General features: G+C 33.7%; 2 protein-coding genes across 3 annotated transcripts in view; one reads left to right on the forward strand and one right to left on the reverse strand.

The window, feature by feature from the left end:
* Positions 1 to 740: 740 nt before the first annotated feature.
* LOC108370646 (putative nuclease HARBI1) overlaps positions 741 to 26,969 on the reverse strand; it is a 112,419-nt gene continuing 86,190 nt past the window's right edge. Inside the window, exons 2-4 of one of the 2 annotated variants that reach the window (XM_017626031.1) lie at positions 1,472 to 1,913; positions 1,273 to 1,414; positions 741 to 1,206 (exon numbers count right to left, since the gene is read on the reverse strand). In XM_017626031.1, the coding sequence (XP_017481520.1) occupies positions 809 to 1,206; positions 1,273 to 1,414; positions 1,472 to 1,693 (762 nt within the window). In that variant the 5' untranslated portion in view covers positions 1,694 to 1,913 and the 3' untranslated portion in view covers positions 741 to 808. Of the gene's footprint in view, positions 1,207 to 1,272; positions 1,415 to 1,471; positions 2,081 to 26,969 lie in introns of those variants that run through there. The other variant, XM_017626023.1, reaches the window with a different exon arrangement.
* Positions 10,954 to 12,194, forward strand: LOC108370566 (venom allergen 5-like). The gene is made up of 3 exons (XM_017625907.1): positions 10,954 to 11,094; positions 11,551 to 11,957; positions 12,035 to 12,194. The coding sequence occupies exons 1-3, from the start codon at positions 10,954 to 10,956 to the stop codon at positions 12,192 to 12,194; spliced, it is 708 nt and encodes a 235-aa protein (XP_017481396.1).

Here is a 26,969-nt window from a genome sequence, read left to right on the forward strand (position 1 = left end):
TACTTAGCTTTTACCTTCAAAATGAAAATACAATGTATGAATGTATATGAATGTATTTATGTGTTGGACTTATACTAATATGTGAGCATATCAGGTGTGAAAAATATATGTTATATATAATATACTTATTTATAATACAGGACGGATATATGTATATGTATGGTGTCGGACGAATTAATAGGGTCGCGACGTTATGACAAGTTTTGACTATTTCTTTTGTTTGTTTAATGTTTATTAACTTTTTATAAAATTATAGTATATATGTAAAGAAAACTATATAAATCCTAATTTCAGACATTGTGCAAAAATTATAAAAACTGCAGTTACATCGAAATTTCAAACTTTATCAGAAATAAAAAAAGTATTTGAATTAATTTTTGTAGCCCATTAAATCTTAGTATAATAAACGGCAATTTTTAAGTTTTAACTTTCACGTTATTGTATTAAAATTTAATGGGCTACAAAAAATAATTTAAATACTATTTTTATTTCTGATAAAGTTTGAAATATCGGTGAAACTGCAGTTTTTATAATTTTTTCACAAAGTCTGATATTAGGATTTATATAGTTTTTGTTACATATAGACTATACTTTTATAAAAAGTTAATTAACATTAAACAAACAAAAGAAATAGTCAAAACTTGTCAAAATATCGCGACCCTATTAATTTGTACACATGAGGCTATTTTTTTTATTGAAAATGAAGATTTTTTGTTTATGTTGCTTGAATTACCTGAATGATAACAATTTAATAAAACTTAAAAAAACTGAACTTTAATGAATACGTACAAAAAATAAAAAAAAAGATTTAAGACTGAAGTCGCATATGTTGTAAAATGTTATTTCTTATTTCTACGGCTTCTTGATTTATATGGCCAGCTTGAAAATTGATGTCACCTTGATCTTCATAGTTTTCTGGGTCTTGGCTATCATAAATTTCTTCATTCGAAGACTCAACATTGTAAAAAATGCATATATTGTGCAGTGCTACGCAAACGTTTATTATTTGGGTGGCTTTCTTTGGCTCATAGTGCAGCGCACGAGCACCTAACAAACACCTAAACCGATTTTTCAACACCCCAATCGTGCGTTCCACAATATTCCTAGCTTTTGCATGCCTTTTGTTAAATATACCCTGCACTGATCCGTCATCGGGGTTCCGGAATGGAGTAAGCATATACGGCTGTAAAGCATATCCTGCGTCACCTGAAAATTATATACAAATTTGTGTAAAAGCCATCGAAATGTCCAATAAATTTGATAATAACAAACCTAATAATAAATTCCTTTCACCCCTGCGGTAGTCATCTTCTAATTGGGGTTTTAAAGAAGACATATTGAAAACCGTAGCATCGTGCGTTGCCCCAGGATATCTTGCATTGATGTAACGAATCCTCAGAGCGTTATCACAGACCTGTAAATGAACATATTTAAATAATACTTTCATTTAATATTTTACCTAAATACTTACTATCATCGCGTTTAAGCTAAAGTACCCTTTTCGGTTATAGTAAAGGTGTTGAAGATCCTTTTTTGGGGCAACGATTTTAATATGTGTCCCATCAATGCAACCTATTACGCCTGGAATTCCACTTTTCTCAAAAAAATACATTTTCGCCTTTCGTTTCTCTTCATCAGTGTAATTCATTTTTATCCAATTTTTACACACGTGCTCTTCCAAAGCATGAAACATTTCTGTCAAAACCAGGGAAACAGTAGATTGGCCAAGTCCAATATTACTATCGTTTCCTACACTCAGTTGGTAGGATCCCTGAGCACAGAATCTTAAAGTCGCTGCTAGTTTTAAAATTAGTGGTATCGAGGTTTTTCTTACACCAGCTTGTAGTTTGCTTTCCAATGTTTCAAGCAAATATGTAAATGCAGCTTTCGGCAAACGATAATTTTTCAAAAACCTGTAAAGTTGGTTGTTTAGTAAATTTCTTGGGAAATGTTTAGTTATTTGTACTATGATTTTGTGGCGTGCAGCGAAGGGGAAGGGGTGTGGCACCTAAAACCCCATCCATTAGAAAGAGCACAATCCAAACTATAAGACAAGTCATCCTTCCCCTCTCTGACCCTTCTACAGACCATGGGCCCATTTCAAAATGGGGTAAAATTAGCACTTCGACATCGAAAATGTAAACTCACTGACCACAGTATTTTTGCGCACAACTTCTTTTTGCTTAGGCGTTTACGGATTATAACCTTTAACAAGTAGAATTCTCCTTTCTGTCTTCCCAGAGAAGAGGGGCGGAAGCTCCGCTTCTATTGTGAAAGATATTCAACATTTCTTGTGCATATAACTCCGGCTACGCCATCCAGTGTTTTTGCGCAGAACTAACATCAAAATTTACGAAAAACTGCATAATTTATTAATATACTAGTACTCAGAAATTTGAAATCTTTATTTTAAATTAAAGTTTAATTCTTTCACTACACGCGTATGTTAAAGTTTTTAAATCGGGTCAGGCGTTTGGACACAAATACCCAAAATCATTGTACAAATAACTTAACTGTACCGAATTGCTTAAACTAGTTGCGTTCCAGATGCTTCACGATTTGCGGGTTTTTACAGGAAGTTGTTCCACGGGGCCACCTTCCATAAGGTTTATTAATGGCGAAAACAGCTTTTCCTGCAAATCGTGAAGCATCTGGAACGCAACTGCTATTCATAAAATTCACATATGACAGTTTTGTGGTCATAAGTGGGCGGCGCCTCGCCAATTACCCAAAAAGTTATAATAATCAAATTTTCTACTAAGTGGTTATTGCAATCATCGATTTTAAGAGAATTAGCGTTAGTAGTTACTGATTTATTGCCGTTTTCGTGTTTCTGGAAATTACCGTTATATCGGAGGTAGGCGTGGTACGCGGTACGGATTGGTGAAGCGACTACTGAGATTTCATTTTCCAAAAATTTCATAATATTATTTTGTACCAAAATTCTACTATACGTATCTGACTAGCTCAGAACTAGCGTAGAACTAGACCTTTTTCCGACAGTACTAGTTCTAGCTCAATACCCAAGCAATGCTTTCAACTGTCCAGTTTTAAACAGCGACGTCATTGGCGGTGGCAATTGTCACCCAGTGCATTACTTTCCAAATAGTTTTTAACTGGTTCCGTTTTGGACAGTTTTTTTTTATAAGAAACCGTTTTTAAGATTCAATTTTTGGATTTTTTTTCTGTTACAGATTCCATTTTTGTTACATATTTTATTAAAAAAAATTGTAAGCTGCACGCAACAATTAAAATTCATCAAATTTGAAAACTCACAACTGCCTCCACCGCGGTTTGAACTTGCGACAAACGATGCTTGAGTCAGAGGTATTCTCGCCGAGCTACTGTTGTAATGTACGAGTTGTGAGTGTTTAAAATTCGGTAATTAATGAGACACAGGGTTTGATTGAGTATAATAATTATGAGGAGTTTATTTGAAAATGATATTTAAAGTTTACATATCGCATTTAATGTATTAAAAGGGTTACGATAATTATCTATGCATGTTTAGGCGAAGCGCTTGCTTTGGCGGCTGATAGACGAGTAACAACGCTGCCTCAAAAAGTTAACGCCTGAGCTGTATGTTGCAGCGTTGCCACTTGAAAATATTTTTAGGTACCAAAACGCCTACCAAATCAGTTTCCAAACTACCAAAATTTGTTCATCATTAAAACGAGATTTCTCGAGTTTGCGGGGTTTTTAGCTACACAAATTATCAGTAAAAGTTAAAACTACACATAATATTGTTTACGGTATTGGTTAATTATTCACACCAATCTTTAGATTAAACAACATAAATTCGGGCCTTTAAATAAAATAATTAAGTTATTGTAAAATATGTTAATATCTTTGAGATTGATTCAATTCATATCAAACATTTTTTTTTGTGTGTGAAAAAAACGAAAGCAGACATTTTACGCATTTCAATAAAAAAAAATCCAAATTTGATTAAATTTGCATGCACTCACCCTCAGCCAAAAAAAAATGGTTTAGTGCCTAGTGACCTTTTTAGTGCTTTTTTCTGAAATAAATTTCTGAATTTAACAGAATCTACAAATTTAAATGCACTAAAATGCAAATCATGATTGATAAAAAGATGAAGTTGCAAACCCACGTTCTTGCGTTCTTGTTAAATTGTATTCGCGTTGAAAATGCTAGCACGCAGATAAGTTAAGTATTTATTTTTTTATTTTCTTGATTATTGATTGATTAAACAGTTCGAAAAATTCTAACTTTTTTTGTCACCTGAGTGCACCGGTTTTTGTAGATTCTTCGGTGCTGAATACAAATATAGCTGCAGAATTTCTATACCACGTCAGAATTTTGAGATATCCTAGCCTCTAAGTGTTTTCGCAATATTTGAGGTTATATTATAAAACAACAAATTTTTTCGCTTATTTCTACTTAGGGTATCATTAAGTATTACTCTTCCCCTTTAAAATTCAATTTCGTTTGTTGCGATTCGATTGTTCCTTCTCCATATGTACCAGTTTTAATGTGCAGTACTTTGGTATTACTTCGCAAGCATGAATGTGTATTTATTTATACATGTAAATATTGTTTATTTTTTTTACTTTTGTTTACCACAAACTGTTATGAAAAAGGGTATCTTTTGATAAAAAAAAAAAAAAAATATTAGTGCCTTTAGTGCGGTAAAACACTCTTTTTTCCAAGATTTGGTGCTTTTTGAAACTGAAAAGCTGGTAGCTCATGTCTTCAACAGTGAGCATTTGCACATTTACACTGCAAGTTTCAACTGTCCCGCTCTGCATCCTTTTGGCACTAGCTCAGAGATAGTTCTTATATATTTAGTTCGGAACTACTTCTTTGTCAGACTGTCTCTAAGTTTTACTGCAGGATTTATATGCAAACACATATATTCCTAATACACATATATGGATGTATGTGTATCTTATGTGCTTACATACTATTTTGGTTTCACGCTACTGATAATAAGCGTTTCCCAGTTGTCCTAACTAAACATCTAAGACAAGCAATTGTACTCGATCATCCCCTATCGCGGTATACGCAGTATACGGTATTAAATATATCTACAACAAACAGCAACATAAACAGGCGATTGAAATTGATCTCCTTTATCGCTAGACTATCTCCTATTGTATTTCGCTTATCTTTTCTATTGGCGACGCGTTTCTTATGTTTCTCGTTCCCTACGATAAGAAACACGTTTCCAAATGTCTATGTATCTACGTACATATGTATGTAAATATATTTTAAATTTAAATAGTTTCCTAATTGCAAGTAGACTGTACCAAGGGATAATCGCTTGCACAGAAATTATTGCTTGGCTTGGTTACTTGCTTGTATACATAAATAATAAGCAGTGGAAGATTCCACACTATCGATAGTTACTTTACATATGTATTTAATTCCGTTACTATCCTTTCTATGGAATACTCGAAGCGCAGGTAATTTCCCTGAAAAAAAAATCGTTTTGTAAAAATAATAAATTTTGTGCAATTTTAGGCATTTCTCTTGCACTGTGAGAGAGCGCACATAGGGGTATTTAACGATTTAGGCGGCCAAAAAACCCATTTGACAAAATTTTGGAGAAAACTTAAAAAAATAGTCACTTTCGATAGAGAAAATTCCAAATAACATTTCCCAGTCCCCCTCACTTTTCTAACTTGCACAGCGAACGCTCACCGTTGACCGGAAACAGAATATTCTAACGCTGCTTATAAATAAATTTTGGCTCTCTAGAAGGATCGTGAGGGTTTTAAGTTAATATTTTGATTTCTGCATTATATTCTTAAAAAGTAGTGATGGATCCGCATACAGAAGGTAATAATGAATTTAAGGGTAAATTTTTTTTAATCATTTTATTAAGCAAAATTTCAATTTAAATGTAACGAAAATAGCGGTTTTCAACAAGTATTTTTTTGTTAATTTTTGTGAATATTAAGGAATTTGTTGTATTTAAGGGAGTGATCGCGTTATTATTCTTTGTTCAATTGAAAGCTTAGAAATTTGGCTAATATATTGTGAAAAGACTGCCCGCAGAAAATGGCAGATAAGTGGTATTTCTTAACTTGGAAAATGTATTAAGGAAAAATCTAAAAACGCAACTAGTATATAGTAACACTACTTTAGATCTATTTTAACTCTGAAATTAAACTTTTTAGATGAATTTGAGGCCGCTGAACTAGAATATGAGTCCATTTAATTTAACAAATAAATAGTTTTCGAGATATTAGCAAAAGTCGTGTTTTCTACGACCTTTCGGCCCTGTTGCTAGAAATCTGCGGGAATGTAAGGCGAACCCAACTACATTATATATTTCGGAATAAACATTTGTTTCCCTTTACATTGGTGGTATATAAGTGATGATTAAAGAAATAGTTTTGGGTAAACAAGCGTTTAAATTTAGATAAATCTACCATATTTCAGTAAATATTGTATCCAAATTGTTAAATATTAGTATGTAAAATAAATGATTATGATGAAACTTATGATGAAATGCTGTATCTCAGTATACGCTTCACTAATCCGTACCAAACTCGGTATGAGCCTTGCTTAGGCTATATCTAACATAACTCCTAAAAATTCTTGAAATCGGGCGATAACCACGCCCACTTCCCATATAACGGTAATTTACAGAAACGCGAAAACTGCGATAAATCAATAGCTACTGAAGCTAATTCACTCTAAATCGATTCTTGGAATAACCTCTTAGCAATAATTAAAATTATTATAATTTTTTGGATAATGGGCGTGGCGCCGCGCACTTTTGACCACAAATGTATATCTCGGTAACCGATTTATCAATTTGCACCAAACTCGGTGCACTTGGTATGGAAAAGCAATGCGTTTAAAACTCTGATATTTCAGTAATTGAGGACGCTAATTTACTCCAAGTTAATACTTACGAAATTCTCTTAACAATAAATAAGACTGTTATTGTTACAAAATAGTAGTTTTATTACAATGGGTGCGTTCGAGCTACGTAATAATTACCGCAATATTGCAGACTTGTTGCTTTCCTGATTACATGTTGCTGATGCTCAACTTAAACTTTTCTAAAATGTTGCAGAAATTGCGCAGTAAAAATTTGTATGTTGCTTTTGATTTGCCAATAACGAGTAACTGATTGTCAAAATTTTGTTCGCCCAAATTTCATTCATAAAAGAGTAACACTGCCGCATTAATTGCACCTCGAATACACCTATTTTTTACCTATACTGTGATACATATTTGAATTATTTAATTCCTTTAATTAAAGTTGAATTTGATCTTTTAAACCCTGGATGCCTTTTCAAACTAATTTCTATTGATACCCATATTGCAGCAATTCATTTAACTAATTGAGCAAAATTTTTAACAGGTGGCAACTGTGTGTGTGTTTTAACCTATATTTACTTGATTTTAAACATTTTCAATTCTATATGTCAAAACACGTCTTTTCTAAACATTTCGAGTTGAAATATTCATAAAAATAATTTTGGCCGCATAAATCGGCTAAATACCCCTATGGGGGCGTTGCTAGACTTTGAGAATACAGTCATGTTTTTTTGTAGAATGATCTATATTTTAAATAAAAATTAACAGAAGAGATTTTTAATGGAAAACATTTTGAATGTTGTAAAAAACCCCAAAAAACGAATACTTCTGTGAGTGACTGTACATATATTTCTACCCTCTGTTTTTACACGCATATACATCTAATCTTAACGTGTAAACAAACAGGCATCGAAAACTTCCATCAAAAAACAAGAAATATTGATTTTATCGACAACTATTCATAAACGCACATAAAGTTTGTCGATTATATTGAGTTCAGACGGAAATTTAATTGAGTCAATTAACCTTTTAATTGAGCTACCGCTTCTTGGTGTTCACACAGTCAGCTGAATAAAATTCTTTTAAAATCTTTGAAAACGAATTATCATTAACACTTTATTTTTATTTTTTTTTTAACCATAATAACGCGATAATATCGATAGTTTTCTGGGAAATAGCTAAACGATTGATAGTCTGACAATAACGATACTATCGCGATGTTATTGATAGTCTTTCCAGAAATTGCGAAAATGATCGGGGGTGTGACTACCGATACTTTCCCACCTCTAAAAAAGCCGACGGTCAGAAAATACTAGTGTGTGCAGCCGGATAACATAAACAGTTTTGTAATGGTTTAATTGCGCAAAACTGAAAAGCATATACCCTTTCACTTTGCTCTATAAAATAGTCTCTAAACTCTTATAAGACCAAAAGGGTTCCAACCGGCGGAGCTTCGTAGTGTAAACTGTTGATCTATAGTCAGTTGTGAATTGTATGTTTTACTATAAGAATAGTACTCTACAAAATGAGTTTATAAAATATTTAAACGTTTTATAAAACACCTTGACCTGACACTGACTAAGCGTTTCAGAGAAATGTTATACGAATCTGAAATATTTTAGGAAATGAAATGTCAATTGAATAACAATTTCAGGACTTAATTTTATGAACATCTGTGGCTGATTGGTTAAAGGTGCGTAGGACTTCGTAGGACCTTCGTAGGAGCAACATCCGCCGAGAGTGTGCTTCTGCCATGAAAAGGCTTTTAAGAAGAAAACGAAAATTTTAATTTTTTGCTTTTCTAACTTGTTTTTTTTCCCATTAAAAATACATAAAAATTGTGGCGCTACAGCCAGATTTCTATCCAAAGACTCTTATAAAACCAATTTGTGTATTAAAGTCCAACATATTGTACTTGGAGAGTTTGACAATGCTAAATGCTTTTAGAATTGAGCAAATTTATACAAAACCCTCCGTAAATCAGAAAGACTCATGGAAATTCGAAGTTAACGCTATTAATATTCTGCAACATTGCAGAAAATTAAAAACGAATTTTCTGGGAAAATTTACGTGATGGAATTTTTTATTAATTTTCTTCGTAACTTAGTACTAATACCTACCAAAATTTCTAATTCGTTTTTTAAGGGAGATACCATCGCAGGCCTGTGTTATCTACTAAAGTCTGGAATGGTATGGATAAAGAGTAATCATGTTCTTTGGAAAGAGGAATCCAAGAATTAAGAATTAAAATTTATAGAAGTGTATAAATTTGCTTGTTGCTGATTCTGAGTGAAGAAAACTTATAGAGATCTTAAATTTGTAGAGGATTTGCACTAATCACGAAATGGAAAAGAAAACAGATTAAAAAATAGTCCTATAAAAGTACGTATACGCAGAGCCTCATAAACCTCTTTTGGAATACATGTTCTTTATTAAGAGCAATATAGAATCCTTATAAGAGTACAGTCTACGAGTAGAGTCTTACAAAACCTTTATAAAACCGATTGCTTTTCATACATAGACAAGAAATATATAACGGTAAGAATGGCTCATATATGTATGAAAAATTACACACAAGCGATGGTCTCACCTTTAAGCTATAGCAGATTTTTTTATCATGCCCCTCCCTTCGCGAAATCCTGGCTACGCCACTGATAAGTACTAATTTTAACAATTTTGAGCCAATTTTGCATTTTCGAAGGTACCGTTATATAGGAAGTGGGCGAGGTTACAATCTGATTTCGCCCATTTTCAATACCAACCTACCTTGAATAAAGGGAAAACTATATACCAAATTTCGTTGAGATATCTCAATTTTTGCTCCAGTTAGCGTTAGAAGGACGATCGATTAATCGATTTCTCTTTCCATTCTGAGCATTTATGTATACATTTGTCAATATCTATCTCCATTCGTTTTGGCTGTTACTAGGGTTGCCAGATGTACTGCTTTTGGGAGTAAACGTACTCCTTTTTATTGCAATGTACTCCCTTGTACTCCAAAACAAAATCCGGAAATGTGCTCCTTTTTTAGTTTTGTATTTCTTTCGTACTTCTGTTTTCCAGCTATTCATTTTTTATCATATACATATACATGAACAAGTTAAGTTTTTAATGTCCAAGTAATGGGAATTATTGCGTATGGTGTTATTGCATGCACCCCACCCATGGTGGAATTATATCAGGTGAAGTAATATTAGAGTGAGAAGAAATATTTTGACACTACCTTTTTTGAAAATTTGCCTTTGTTGGAAATAAAGCAAAACTCAGATTTTGGTATTATTGATTTGAGTGAACATTTTGTGATAACATTATTTTGTGATTCATCGTTTTACGACTGATCTGCTCTCGTAAACTACTGACTGGCCATTAAAACTTAATACCGAAAGAAATAAATAGTCTGCTGCATCGAAACTGACCAACATTTGTCTGCTTAAAATTAAATATTCGTATGTTAAAAAAAAAAACTTATTTATGTGTATGTATGGTAAACGGGCTTATGCTCTATTTAAAATGCAATAAATCCAACAAAAAATATATATATTTATCTATAAAATATGTTTGTTTCTTTTACATGCATCATTGGTAACACTATACAAATATTTTAATGAGAGTAACTGGATTTCATTTCGATCCGTGAGAATTCAATATGTCTCCCTTTGGAAATAATGGAAAACTCCTTATTAAAAATGTGCCTTTTAGTTTGAGAACGCTATAAACGGTTATTTGAGAAGTAACGTTTTAGATTTGAGAAAATGACTGATTCTCAAATGCATCTCTAATTGAGATTTTACAAAAATGTTTATTGTGTTGTTTGCATTTCCACACACACTTGTACAGATTTTGACAGTTCTCGCCGCAAAAGCAAAAACAAAATACATGTAAATTTTTATTTTTGTACTGCTGCTATCACCTTATATTAATTCGCCTTGTAGAGAACTATTGAGCTCACTTGTACCCATGATACAAATATTTATTTATTTAAATATTTATTTATTTAAATATTTTTATCATGCTTGTACCTTGTGGAATATGCCTTGGAAATTATTGAATCATGGAAATAACTTCACAAAAAATAAAAATAAAAAAAAAACTTGCCGAGTCGTTAACATTCCTGCATTCGATAAAAACAGTCAATAAATAAAAAGCTGAACGATGTTTTTTCTAATTAAAGCGATACTCTTTTACTTAGTTTTATTTAATTTTTTCAGTGACATCGAGACTTATAACTACTTTTGCGGCGATGATGATTGGTGTTCAAAAGGAAAGCACTTAATGTGTGATACATCGGCAATTGTGAGTATATGTATACATACCTTGTTTGCATTTGGCAAATTTTCACTCGGATCCACATTAAGATTCGGTATTGCTTCCCCTGCAGTGGATTTAATAACTGAACCTGGCATTTACATTTGTATGTTTGTATGTACATATCGCCATCATCAAAAAGCCATATACTAAAATTTTTCGGAAATTCGTTTTTTAGATATGTACATATTACGTTAGTTGGCTCTCAGATACACCAGTTATATTCAAAACGATATCTTGAAAATTAGGAGATTTATAAGCATTTAGAACAGTTAGTAAGCGTTACCTTGTATGTATATACATGTGTAAGTTTAAAAACTGGTTTAGATCCTGTACAATTTCAAATCTTGCAAATAGGGCCATTAGCGATCGATGGTGACGATCCACATACATACATGCATATGTACATATGTACATGTGTATATATATGTATCCAACATCCAGAATGGACAAGGCAAATTTGATCGCCACATGCCATTGACTTTCAAAGTTCGGCGACTATTTTTGGAGTATCACAATCAATTACGTGATAAAACAGCCGGAACTAAAAAAGCAACGCGCATGCGTAACCTCATCTGGGATAATGAACTGGCCCACTTGGCACGTACGCATACCGCACTATGTCCAGATAAGCCCAGTGAATGTCATAGGACTGCACGTTTCGAAAAAGTTGGCATCAATACCTTTCTGCAGAATGGTTCAGATTATATTCAAATCGATGATCTGATGCCTAACACGTTCAAGAGTTGGGAGACTGATGATTCAACACAACACAAAGTGCTCGTGCATGATCAGGCATCACGTGTGGGCTGTGCCATCGGTTACTGCGTTGACTGCGACGGTAATAAGGAGTGAGTATCTGTTTGAAATTCCGCTAAGATATTTAATAAATATGTAATTGTTTTTATTTATGTGCACTTCTTTGTAGGCATTGCTACTTTATAACGTGCTTTTATGACATGGACTTCAAAGAGGGTGATACGACTCAAGAAACTGGAGATGCAGCAGCCTCCAAATGCAACGTTTGGGATTCAGCGAAGGATGAAAAGTATACAAATCTTTGTCATAACACAGGAAAAATTTTCTGAAACGTATAGCAAATCCGCTGATATAAAAAAGTATACAAAATTGCGTGTTACACAGTTGTTTTGTGTATCAATGTAACATTTTTAATATTTGCCCATGCATATATATGTATGTATGTACCCTAAGGTGATCCTTAAATGTAGGAAGCAAATCGTTACATTATATTTCCTAAACCCTCAAACTCTACTCTATGCTAATATATTCAAAGATATCACATATAAATTTTGGTCCCTATCGGAGACGGTTAAGGTGTGTCGCACAGGAGGTGTAGGAGCCGTAGGGCACTTTAGTAGGTATACGTATATGCATGTGCTTTTACTTACGTAACTAGACCGTAAGAATAGTAGTTATGCAACTAGACCTTAAGAAGTAGTTTAAGTAATTACGCCTTAACTTGAATAAGATTTGGTAAATGTCAAAACGGGATAAGCCATTTTGGAAATAAAAAGAATTCATTCGATTTTGCACAGCGAGATAGACGGTCGTATTCTTTTGTTATACCACTGCCACCTGATACATTTTATCAGAAGTGGTCGCGAGAACCGAATTTTTTTTAAGAAAAAAAAACGTTTGAAAATATAAGTTTTAAATAAAAGCAAACAACGAAAATGCAGAAGGACAACGAAGTGGTCAACGCCGAGAGGTACTCACTGCTGCAACTAAAAGCCTGGTGCACAGCCGTCGGTATAAACTCAAGTGGCGCTAAGGCTTCGTTAGCTGCAAGGCTCAGTGAGTTGTCAGCGGAGGCACGTGGAATGTGCCCAGGTGAAGGTGCTTCGGGCAACGATGGAGCGAAAGGACGAAGTGGTGATACGCAGAAAAACAACGTCGAGGATAATGGCGCGCGCAATATTGGGAATTGCGGCGAGGACAATATTATGCGCAATAATCCAAATTACGGCGAAGACAACGGTGCGTACACTGTTCAGAACAACGGTGAGAACAATGGTGTGCACAATGTTCGAGATGACGGCAAGGACAATGGAACGAATAACGGCGAGAACAACGAGGCTAGTAGCAGGGCAAACATTGACGATGGCGAGAACAACAACGTACAAAGGCGTACAAGAAGTGAGGTTAGAAACCGAGGTAGCAACGACGAGGATGTAGTATACGTGCGAAATAACATAGCGCGCGTGTACAGCGGTACTTTTTGGAACCGTATACAAAACGCCGGTGACATGAATAATGGCGACATTCAAACGACCGTAACAATGGCGGCGTCGAAGTAGCGGCACTCAAACTCGAGCTCTTGAGAAAAAAAATAGAGTTCCTCAAGCTTCAGAAGACGCTACTAGAAAAATAAAATTCGATGGCAAGTACAGCAAAAGGAAAAGCGACGATATACCCTTCGAAACCCTGAAGGAAATAATTCCAATTTACGACGGCGGAGACGGTTCCAACGTTTGGTACAACCAAATATTGCGCTATCGCGAAATGTTCAAAATTAGCGATACCATGTTGGGCGTCACTGTCCATCTTGAATTGAAAGGTGCTGCCCTGGCATGGTACAATGCAAAAACAACGTTCCCTAAAAGTGTAGGCGAGTTACTTTGCGAAATGAAAGCCGTTTTTGCGTCCGGAGATAACAAACTCGAACGCCGGCGCAAATTCGAGAAACGATGCTGGGTACCGGAAGAAAGTTTTGCCAACTACTTTAACAAGAAATGCATACTAGGCAACGATCTTAACCTAAGCGACGAAGAGTAAGCTGACTACCTGACAGAAGGAATACCTGATAGATAGCTGCAAAACCAAGCGAGGTGACAAAACTTCACGTCAGCCAACGAAGTTGTTAAAGCTTTTCGCTCGATTACGCTGCCGGAACGCCCGACGGTAAGAAGACCACAAACCAGACAACGGTTGAGATGCTATAATTGTAACTACTCCGGCCACTACGCCAAAGAATGCAGAAAGGCGGCAAAACGTGAACCAGGATCCTGCTTCGCTTGTGGAGCAAAAGGCCACTACGCTACGGACTGCAAGGAGTACAAGAAAACAAAAAATAATTTCGTAAGTTATTTCAAATTATATGTATTGGCACATGCTAACGTTGATATGTTCGTAGAATGTTTAGTGGACTCGGGCAGTCCAGTTATTTTGATAAAAGAAGTTGTGGTACCAGCAGGAGTACAGTTAGAAGGAGTTACAGAATCATACCATGGGTTGAATAAATCAGTTTTAAATATTCTCGGGAAATTCAAATGTACAATTAAAGCTCTGAATAAAGATGTTTTAATCGAACTCTTGGTGGTTCCAAATGAATGTATTGGCTACTCAGCGTTGTTAGGTAGAGATTTTATAGAAGCAAGTGAAGCAACGTTGTAGATCGGAAACTTAGATTTTATGGATAAGGTAACAGAAGTGAATGTATACAACGAGGCGGAAAAAGCGGAGAACAATGTCGAGAACATATATGAGGATGAGGAAAATACCAAGTTAGTTGTTGTTAATAGTAACGAAGGTGCGCATAATGTCAAAGGTTTGAGTAGCGTCGAAGGTGTGAATAATGTCCAAGGCGCGATCAATGATAAGTTCAGTGAAGGCAATAATGTTAATGAGGTGATAAAGGAAATTATGGCAATTGATATAGTCGAAGAAGCGGATATAAGTCTGAAACTAGGCGAAAACGTTAAGTTCGATAAAAAGAAACATTTTCAGGAGATATTCACGAAGGTTTATGTGAACTCGAAGAAGCTTGATAAGCCCCTAGTTAGAAAAGAAATGAAACTCGTTCTGGAAAATGATAAACCATTCGCTTGTACCCCAAGAAGACTAGCGTACAATGGAAAGATAAGAGTTACAGAAAAAACTCGACGAATATTTGGAAAAAGGTTACATACTACAAAGCGAGTCAGAGTTTGTGTCTCCGATAGAGAGAGGTTATAGTTTATCTTGACGACATTATGATAGCAACACAAAGTATAGAACAACATTTAGAGGTGTTGGAGAAAGTTCTTTTGAAGATTGCACAGAATAATTTAGAATTACGGTTAGACAAGTATGAGTTTCTGCAACCTAACGTGTCTTATCTAGGTTACGTTATTACTGGCGAAGGTATTCGAGCAGACGAGAAAGGTATAAAAGCAGTCGAAAACTTTACAGTCCCAACCAAAGTCCAAGAGGTTCAAAGTTTTCTAGGTTTATGCTCGTACTTCAGAAGATTTATAAAAGATTTTTCAAGCATAGCTAAGCCCCTCCATGACCTTACANCCCAACCAAAGTCCAAGAGGTTCAAAGTTTTCTAGGTTTATGCTCGTACTTCAGAAGATTTATAAAAGATTTTTCAAGCATAGCCAAGCCCCTCCATGACCTTACGAAGAAAGACAATAAGTTTCAGTTCGGGAGTACAGAGTTAGAATCATTTAACAACCTTAGAGAAAAACTAATAGCGTCCCCACTGTTGGCAATTTATGACCCCAACGACGCGACGGAGTTACACTGCGACGCAAGTGCTATAGGGTTCGGAGCAATATTGCTGCAGAAGAAAAAGGATGGAAAATCTCATCCGGTGTGCTATTTTTCCAAACGCACGACAGACGTAGAATCAAGATATCACAGCTTCGAGCTGGAAACTTTAGCAATAGTGTACGCATTGAAAAGGTTCAGAGTTTATCTGCAAGGCATAAAATTTAAAATAGTTACTGACTGCAATTCTTTAACCCTGACGCCCAATTAAAAAGATGTTAACCCGAGAATAGCGAGATGGGCTTTAGAGTTACAAAATTATGATTACGAACTCGAGCACAGAGCAGGCAAAAGAATGCAACACGTAGATGCACTAAGTAGAGTAAATAATGTACTTGTAATCCATACGAACACTTTTGAAGAAAATTTAATTATATGCCAAAGTAGAGATGAAAAGATAACAAAGGTAAAGAAAGAGTTAGAGCTAAATGAGAGTAGCCACTATGAGATGAGGAACGGAATAGTTTTTAAAAAGAAAGACAAAGATTTACTTTTTACGTACCTGAGTCAATGGAGCGACATGTTATGTATAAATATCACGATGAGATGGGGCATCTAGGCGTAGATAAAATTGTACAAACGATAGGTAAAAGTTACTGGTTCCCGAGTATTAGAAAAAAAGCAAGCTACCATATTGAAAACTGCTTGAAGTGTATAGCATTTTCAGCTTAAAGTGGTAAGAAAGAAGGACTACTACATATGATACTAAAGGGAAATACCCCGTTTGAAATGGTTCATATCGACCATTACGGTCTAATTCAAAGCAAGTGTACAAGGTACAAACATATATTAGTAGTTATAGATGCGTTTACAAAGTTCGTTCGTCTCTACCCTTCAAAAACTACGGCATAGAAAGAACCAAAATTCATATGTGATATCTTCGACTAAAGTAGTATCGATTTTAGGTATTAGATGAAAAAAAAACATTTAAATTTTTTGAGTTTATAGAGGAATCTGAACTTTGGCCCTATGCGACACGGCTTAACCGTCTCGAATCTGGACCAAAATTAAGATGTGATATCTTCGACTATGGAGGTATCGATTTTAGATATAAGATGAAAAAAATTTATTTTAATTTGTTGAGTCTCTGTGGAGGAATCTGAATTTTGCCCCCTGTGGTACACGGCTTAACCGCCTTCAATCGGGACCAAAATTTATATGTGATGGCTGTGACCGTGGTATTACCGATTGAGGGAGTGAGACTGAAAAAAATCGTTAATTGGATTTTAAGATCCACCCTAAGTACACATTATAACATTAATATAGAAAGGCCCTAACTATTTTCTTTCGAAATTCAGTTCTGCACAAAAGACGGTAGACTACTCACCAAAGACTTAATTAAACCCAAATTCTGAAAAAATAAAGAGGACTTAAAATGCTTTATAAATAGAACATTTATATGAAAATTTATTAAGCTCTTTAAATCTGTTTTATTTTTATGAATAAAGCAGGGATCAGACGATTTGTACATTTGTACATTTGGCCTTCACAGAGTGGTGTGGTCTAGAAATGTTTTTTTTTATGAGATCAGTTCAATAAAAAAAAAAACAAGCCATTAATCGAATTTAAAAACAATCAGGGACCGTTACTGTTAAGCTTTTTTCAAAAGAGTCAATAAATAATTGTTATTTTTTCATCGATATGTTTTTAGTCAAGACAAAAGTTAAAATTTGACTTTTATTTTTTCGGTCAAATATAAAAGTTAAAATTTGATTTTTGTCAAAAATAAAAGATTAAATTTTATTTTTTTTCAGTTAAAGAAAAAGTAAAATATGACTTATTTTTTTAGTCAAAGAAAAAATTTAAAATATGACCTTTAATTTTCCAGTCAAAAACAACAGTTAAAATTGTATTGCTATTTTATTTGATTGTAACCGTGTAAGTTAAAAACATTTTTTTGCTACGTATAAGGGAAAATCTTTTGTGATGGGGATTTTTCAATGAAATTTTATTTTATTTTTTTTTCAAATAGCAAAATTTTTTCCATTACCTAATTGAACCCCAATTGAAGTACATTATAACTCGTGTAACAAATATTTGTTTAATTGCTACTCAATACTATCTCTAAAATTGTTTCCTATTTGCCCGGTTAAGTTAGATTTTGCAAGGTTGCATTAATTCGCATAAAGCTAAAAATTGGTACGAATGTTACGAAGGCCATAATAAATGTATGTAATGTAAAAAATCTTCATCGATCCCAGATCTGTGAAATAAAAACATTATTCAAGGTCAAAAGTAACATAAATAACTTTTTACCATTTTTAAGATAAAAATAGGTTAGACAAAAGTGTAAATCATGCACTTATCTCTAAAACTCGTTATGACACTTTTGTTCCTAAGAATAACCGTTTCTGGGATACAACGACTCGGTCGACATCCATATTGTAATAATTCATTTAATTTATCAAATACTTTGAATTGAGTTTGATTTTTTTAACAGGTGGTATTATAAAAAAATTCAGTCTGTGCGGACGGTGCCACGGCCTTTTTCCAATAACCCACGATTTTTCCATTAGTATAGTATTTATTTCATATATATCCATCAGTGTGACCGCGGGCTTGTGAAAAATTGTAGCAGAGAAGAGATTTAAAATGTATCAATACGTATCACTTTTTTTCAGGTATCAAAGTATCAATATGGAATAAAACCAATAATTTTTATGAAAAACCATTTTCCAAAACAGTTTAACATTTATTGACTGCTAAAAGGTAAACGTATCAGTTGTATTTGGTACTAGTATAATAATAACAAGTAATTTTTAAGCAAAAAGTAAAACGAACCTCAATTCGGATCTAAACTAAATTAGTATGGGACCACCTTTAGAAAAGTAATTATAGAAATCGGTTAACGTGGCCCAAAATTTTGCGGTAACATACATAAAAAAAAAATAATCCGACGAATTTATAACCTTCTCCTTTTTGTGAAGTCGGTTAATATCGAAAATTTCTTACATGTATCAGTTCAACTGGGTATAGGTATAATAGAAACAATAAACATGTCTTATATATAATCGTATTTTTAACCGACTTCAAAAATCAATTCGTCGGAATATTATTTTTTTTTTATCTATGTCACCGCATAACTTTGGACCACGTCAACCGATTTCGATAATTCTTTTTCTATCGGAAAGGTAGTGTCTCACAATTGGTTCATGAAAAAATTAACGGCACTCCTAAGTTTTTATCTGAGAATTGAAGTCGGTTGTGGTTTGCTTAAAAATTACTTGTAAGTTTAAATATTTTTTGTACTTATAGGACCCAGAATTCAAATTTTTTAATCAATCTGAAAAAATGCGGTCTGCAGCGGCAGAGCTGTGCGGCAAACATAGCAGGTTAAAGATAAAAAGTTAGTTCGAAATATAAAAAGTTATTTAAAGCATTTTTTAGCTCGCTTACATGATTTTTAACACCAACGTAGTAGTGTTGAAACTCGGCAAATTCAACCACCATTTGTAAACATCTCTGGCAAGTTTTTCTTCTTCTACGGGAATTTTTTTACATGATTGGAAAAGTATCAAAATTTAAAAAGAAGTATCCCTCCAAAATTCATCGAAAAATGGATCACTTTTGATCCACTTGGATCAAAACGGTCACAATGCCTTTAATGTTTGATTCTTGCTTTCCGTTCTGAGAAAACAAGTTTTTCTTAAAAATTATAATAATAATAGATTGGCGCTTACACATATGTTAGTGTTTGGCCGAGCTTCTCCTCTGATTTGTGGCGTGCGCCTTGATGTTGTCACACAAAGCGGAGGGACCTACAGTTTTACGCCGACTCCGAACGGCGATTGTATTTTTATGAGAAGCTGTTTTTAATGGCAGAAATACACTCGGAGGTTTGCCATTGCCTGCCGACGGACGACCGCTGTTAAGAAAAAACCTTTTTTCTATATTTTTTGCGATGTTGCTTTGACCAGGGTTTGAACCCAGGCGTTGCGGAGTGGAAGCGCGCACTGCTTACCACTACACCACAGCATTACATTACTAAATATTCCGTTTTCTCGCAATGTTTGGTGTGATTTTTCCATTGTTCGAAAATCCTTTTCGCGAAATTACGTAAAAAAAGGTGAATATCGAAAATTACATACTACCCTGCCCACCTTCAGTTCATACACTGTGAAATATTTTTGCTTCAAGATTGTATGAATAACAAGTAATTTTTAAGCAAAAAACAAAGCCGACTTCAATTCTCATATAAAAAAATTTAAGATTATCGTTAACTTCTTGTTTCCTTTAAAAAAAAAAAGAATTATAGAAATTGGTTAACGTGGTCCAAACTTATGTGGTAACATACATAAAAAAAACAAAAGTAAATATTCCGAGGAATTGATAACCTTTCTCTTTTTGGTGATGTCGGTTAAAAAGTTTGAAGTGAAGGTGGGCAGGATAGTATACTTCCAAAGTCGCGCGAAAAGCTCCAATTATATTTTCGAAAACTAAATAAAATTCTCTAAAACAAGCATCTAATTGTAAGACCTGACGAACCGGTAATCACACTTCTTTTACTAATAATCTTTAACATCTACATTTTAAAGTCAATTTTTTGATAAGAAAAAATAGGAAAATAGCAATTAAATTATAAATACCTTCATTTGAATATTCCACGACATTTAAAGAATTGATTACAGTTGAAAAAGAAACACTTGCTTTAATGGTGTCAGCGCCAAAGGCAACCAAACTGATTAGTCGGTATCGCGCCCAATCGAGTATTTTTTTTGGAAATGTACCATTCGAGGAGAGGGCGAGTGAGTAAATGATCTTAAATTTTGTATTTATGACTTTTACTTTTCCCTCTCTAAGCCCTAATGTTTTTTTTTAACAACTGTCACCATGACTTTTTTCCACCTGCCTCCATATAGTCGAAACACTTTGCGTTGGGATATCATGTGAAATACTAATCCCTTTCGACGTCATTACCTTTACCGGTGGTCTTATTTTCACCTATGAGATCTCTGCCAAGCATGCAAAATTTTTTTCTATGATCTTGCAACTACAACATTGGTCCTCACTGTCCCACAGGATGAAAAGTTTTCCCGTACATTGGCTAAATGAGTCGTGCGATCTTTTGAATATCGTTCAAATGAAGCAACTGAAATACCTACCCTGATCTTTCCTTGTTAATTCGCCACTTTACTATTCGTGTTAATATTTATGAACTAGTTTCTAGGTAGATGCAAAATCATCAGCAAAATAGGGTACATGGGGGCGAGCCAAAGGTGCGCTTACACAATTTTGCTGTCTTTCTATGCATAACGAGACAAATGGTAGGGGTCAGTGATCCGGAAGGGTTCAAACTACCGGGGAAAGTTATATCGGTAAAAAAGAAGTTATACGTGTCCCGGCGTTTCGCTGGGTCACGTCTAGGAATCGAGATATATCGATTTGAAGTTAGTAACTATCATATAGGGGAAATTGTCACCTTTGGTGGTGGTAAAAAAATTTAATATTTTAGGCAAAAAATATTTTTTTTCTTCATACATTTATTTTTACCGGCAAAACTGTTGATTATATAGAAAAACGTTATATGAACAGATTAAAGGAATTGTAATTTTTAATTTTTTTTAATTTGTTTGAGCAAAATCGGACTAGTGGTTCTCGAGTTATGTCAAAAAAAAGACCACCAAAGGTGACAATTTCCCCTATATGATAGTTACTAACTTCAAATCGATATATCTTGATTCCTAGACGTGACCCAGGGAAACGATGGGCCACGTATAACTTGTTTTTGACCGATATAACATTTCCCGTTGGTTTCGTCCCATCCCGATTTTGACTGTCGCATAGTGTAATTAACCCCATCCTTCATTTAGCCATCTGAAAACTAAATTCGTATAACTTAAACATAGGGCCAAAGCAGACCAAACCCACAGGGTTCCCATACATTTCAGACGCCACACAATGGGTCCATTTTCTGGAAAACCATTGCTTGCCATAAAATAAAGCGCCACCCCGCGGGTCCATTTTTATCAAAATAATTTTTCATCATAGATGTACATATGTAGGTACTTAGCTCACGTTTAAAATTTTAACGAAATCGGTTAATAAATACGACTTTTATAAATAACTCTACTCCAGCGCCACCTAGCGAGTTTTCTAGTAGCAAATAATAGGACCATATATGAAAGGTATGAGTTTGAGTTTAGTCCGAACAACGACGGCGGCTATCATTTTATGTATATAGATATCTAGGACAGTCTATAACGAAACTCATAAAAATTAAAGCTCCAGACTTTGTGCAAAATTTAAAAAAATTATTCAAAATATTCACAAAAATTTTACCTTTTACCAAAAATTAAAAACAAAGTTAGCTGTGTCAAATTTCAGTACGTTGACGTGAGCGGTTCCAGAGATAAGTGATATGAGAAGTACGGGGGTGTCACCCCCCTTTTCCGTTACTTACCACTTTACGACATAAGGACAGTATTGATAACATATGTACATACGTAGCTGTGCCGAATTTCAGGATGTTAGCATAAGCAGTCCCAGGATAAGATATAGGAATTTCAGTTTGTATGAAAGGTGCTACGCTCCAATACCTTTCCTTTTTTGCCACAAATGCGTTGCTGATAACATATGTAGCTGTGTCGATTTTCAACTACTAATTTTGTGGTTATATCAAGGTGAAATTTTGAGAATTATTGACTTGGCTTCTGTTGATCTATTAATTTTTCTTTAATATCCACTATGTACGGTAGACTGCATCACTCCCCATACAAAAAAAATCGGTACTGAGTCTCCATTGGAATTATAAAATCTATTATATTTTAAGACTTTCAGCAAAAAATTTCTCTAAAAATGGAGTTTTTTATGAATCAAAATAGTTTTGAAAAAAGTCCCCTCAAATGACAAAACGGTTTACGCTTAAAAAATTTGCATAAAAATATTTTTAAAAAATTTTCAACGGAATCGTAATAATGAGATTTTTGATGCTGTTTTTTCACTTTATTCAAAGATTGGTATAAGAAAAAATTGAATAAGAACCTAAACTATTCTGATTTATACTTGTGAGGTATCATCGGATAGGTATTTTCTCACCCTTTTTATATCTTTGCTAATGAATTCATTCAAAGGGTGAAAGAGAAAGGTAGGATGAACGGGCGTCATTTCAAGTTGAATTCAGAAGTGTTAGCATTTGAAAAAAAATAAAACAAAAATTGGGACGTGAAAGAGTTTTTTTTGCACAGAAATCAAAAGTGGGAAAATCCATTCTACTGAGACCCCATAAATATAAATCAGAATAGTTTTGGCCCGGTTATTCAAGTTTTTCGTAAATCAATATTTACATCAACATCAAACAGCATCAAAAATCTCTTTATTACGATCCCGTTGAAACGAAATATTTCTATGCAGATCATCTGAGGTGATTTTTTTCAAAAAGTTCTTTAATAAACTATTTTTATGCATAAAAAACTCCATTTTTTTAGGTATTTTCAAGTCGGTCCAGCTCACGTAAATCTTAATATTTTTCCGAAATATTTTGGTGGAAAGTCCGCAAATTTTTTTGGTGATGCAGTCTAATGTACAGATATCGGCCTGTTACAACTTTATTATTCTCATATACTTTGTTTGATACCCATATGGCAACATTTGGCTTATTTTATCAATTTAACTGAATTGAATTTTTGAAATAAGTGCGGGTTGCCATATAAAAAAATTCCTCGAAAATTTTATTTCAAAATTTTAATGTTGTTGATTGATTAGTCCTTATTAACACATATGTGTAAACTAAATGGTTCCGTTTGAAAAGGCAATCTTAACTAATAGCAAAATATAAATTAAGTTTAGTAAATAGAATAGGACTGCCACACGTCCGCGTTTCCAGCCAGGGACATGTCCTCGTTTCGGACCCTTTGTCCCCGTGTCCCCGTTTACAACCAAAATGTCCCAGTTTAATGTTTGGGACAACAAAATTACTTAGTCTTATCGTGAGTTTCGCCCGAATATTTTTCATCCACCCGTAAGGAATACGCGGATTCGAAAGTGAACAATTTCGGGCGAAAACAAAACTCATGATAAGGTTGATTGCATTTCCTAGTTACATATCAGAAACAAGTAGTCCGGATACATCGTTTCAATCGATGTTGAAAAAGTGCCATCTTTAGTAGTCAGTTGTAATTATCGCAGAATTGTGTTCTCAAGAAATAAAAACCATTATATTAACTTGCCTGACTGCGTTGCTGATCAAAATTAAAGTATACGTATACGCGAACAGAGACCCTGTAACATGTAATATGAGTTAGTTATGTTCTTTGAAAACCAGTTTTGGGATTGTTGCCTGAAGGCTGTTCACACCAGCTGTTAGTGTTTTCTTTGACATTTCTTACATCCTTTCTTTACAGTTTTGCTACAGCAAAACAAAACCAAAATTCTGTTCTTTCATTTTCTTTTCATTAACAACCTTTTACTTTTATTCCTATTTTAATTTGGCCAGCCAAATGACAATAAATCCGAACTGGTGTATTAAAGATCATAAAATATGAATTCCACTTCGATAAATTTATTTAAAAAACTAGTGCAGACATCGATTGGAATGAGTGGAACGTAGGGTTGCCAGATTTTTTATGCGCGAAATCAGTACGTTATACTTTTACATTCTAAAAAATCAGTACTTTTCAGTACTTTTTTTTAATCCAAAATAAAAAATTCAAAGCAAAATTATGAATGTAAGTAACAGATAATACTTTAAAACGCCAGAGCACTTGTTTTTAGCAATATTTTTGTATATAAATAAAATATAGTTTATAAAAAATAAAAGTTTTATTCACTTGAGTGACAACATCATTGTACACAGAAGCCAATAAATTATTTTATATTTATGATATTTTCGAATAGTCATAATGAGATCATTTCCATCTTCAGTGTTTAAGTAGTCAAAGAATTCTATATATTTCATTTTAAACTTACTTTTAATTTGCAGTTCACTTTAAAAAATTTTAATCAGAAGCCGGTTTCTCTCTTTGCGCCAGGAAGCAAAATTTTTAATAGGTGCATTCTTTTGCAACCGAGCTACAAAAGAACACTCGCTTAAATGACGAAATACACCCAGCCAGCAAAATCATCGTAAACAAGCTCGTAATTGGATATTTTCTCGAAGAAAAACCGGATTAAAAATCGTTTATGATAGCCGTTTACGACTCTTTTTCGAGCACTTTTTCGCTTTAAATTGTGCATCGCCTACGAACAGTCGTAAACGGATCGAAAAAGCATTCGTATGCGAATATTTTTACGTCCGTTTTTTAATTGTAAAGAGTCTCGTAAACGATTAATTTACGTTAAAAAAACGTTTTTCTACACTGCTTTATATACTGTTTTTGAATGCTAAAAATAAAGGCAATTAATTAATTCAAATTATTGTAGTTCTTTTATTGAATGGAATTATAATTAATAAATATTTATAGTGCCGGATCAAAGTATTGGCACAGAGAATTTTTCGCAATGTATGCAAAGTTTTTTACTTGAATTTCTTTTCGCACATTATTTTTTTTAAATATAGTTAGTATGAAGATCTACTTTCAAATCAGATTTTTGAGAAAAATTCTAAGTATGCAGTTTTAAATCCCATTATATTTTAGTATAACATAGTGCAAGCTTGAAGTTGCCAGAAAACCGCGTTGATTTTTGGCAATTTTTTCACGCAGTTTCTTCCATGCAAATTATGTGCGACATTTTTTTTTTTTATGGAAGAAACTGCGTATAAGAAATTGTCAAAAAACAAAGAGGTTCTCTAGCTATTCAAGCGTGCACTTTATTATACTAAAATTAAATGAGCTATAAAACTGCATACTTAAAATTTTTCTAAAAAATCTGATTTGAAAGTAGAACTTCATACTAACTATATTTTTATAAAAAACAATTAGAGAAGAAATCAGAATAAAAAACTTTGCATTCATGCCGAAAAATTCTCTGTGCCAATATTTTTTCCCGGCACTGTATATGTGAAGATATTTTCAGATAAATAAATATTAACAAACTATCTATTAACAAATTAACAATTAAATAAGAGGGGTTTAATATATATTATAAAGTTGCTGAATTTATTTTTTATCTTTTTTGCCGATAGGCTGCCAATTTTTTTTGCCGGTCGTGTGCATATTGGAAGTGCTTCTTTGAAACGGAAATAAAAACTTCTTCGTGGGAGTTAAATTTTTGACGAAAAGCACCTAAGAAAATAAAGTGAAAGATTAAACTCCATTGGAAACCGGAAAATTTAATTAAGTAAAAAGTGGTAATAAATAATATTATGATCCGTACTTCTTATTGCCGCAGTCGTTGCCAAACCAATAGCGCTGCTTTTGGTACCAGTTCCCTTCCACGAGAAAAGTTTTGCTACCTCATCTGTAATAATTTTTTTTTTAATGAATAATTTATTGACACTAGTACGGATAAGGCTTCGGATTTCACACGCCTTGTTAATTGAGAAGCCATATTATCAATAAAACATTAAGTTCAATAACTGCAAAGACCTAATAAACTAGCAAATTAAAAAAATAAATAACTATAAACTTACGAAATAGGGGAATTAAACGTTTAAATCCTTTAGTGTTACTCTGCGCAGCCTGTGAAAGAATTGCAAAACTCGTTAAATTAATTTGTATTTTTGAATTACATATGTAGTAGCTACTTACAAGAAGTTTAATTATAAAAGAAAGTGGTAGATCGTCCTTGGCGTTTGCACCAGTCTGCCAATAAATCACATACTTAATAATTTTCTTAAATTGAATATTTAACAAACTACTTATAAAATATTGTGATTGAAGAAAAATTGTCAACAAAACTAAAATTTTTTCTTGTGCTGACAAATTACTACAAGCCTCTTTCTATTATATTTTTTTGTTTTATCGTTTACGAGCTTTTCTCTAACTGTTTGGCGATACGAGAATCCCTCGTAAAACATAATGTTCGTAAAATGTACGTTTTCTTGCTGGCTGGGCACGCAAAGCAACAACACAAACTCGGCTATTTATCGGAGTTCAGCCAGGTCGGTTAAAAAATACGCGACCTGAAGGGTAGTGTTGGTAAATGAAAAAACTGCTCTATTGTGAATTGTTAATGGGAAAGTGGAGAGGGAAATTTTTGTTTCCTTATATACGTGACTTATATTATAAATAAGTATATATATAACGCAAATTCCTTGCATAATTACTCATTCAAATTGGTTTTTGTATCTAAATCCCGTTAAACTAATCACATGTTTCTTGCCAGCCACCAACAGGGTTGCTTATGTAGCTAAACGGAGTAGCTGGCTTACAACAAAATGCAGCTAATTAAGATACTCTCAGTTGCTTTGTTTGAGTGTGGTATTGAAAAAA

This window comes from Rhagoletis zephyria, unplaced genomic scaffold (assembly GCF_001687245.7).
Source record: "Rhagoletis zephyria isolate East Lansing unplaced genomic scaffold, Rhagoletis_zephyria_1.1 Rzeph_scaffold_00062, whole genome shotgun sequence".
NCBI lineage: Eukaryota > Metazoa > Arthropoda > Insecta > Diptera > Tephritidae > Rhagoletis > Rhagoletis zephyria.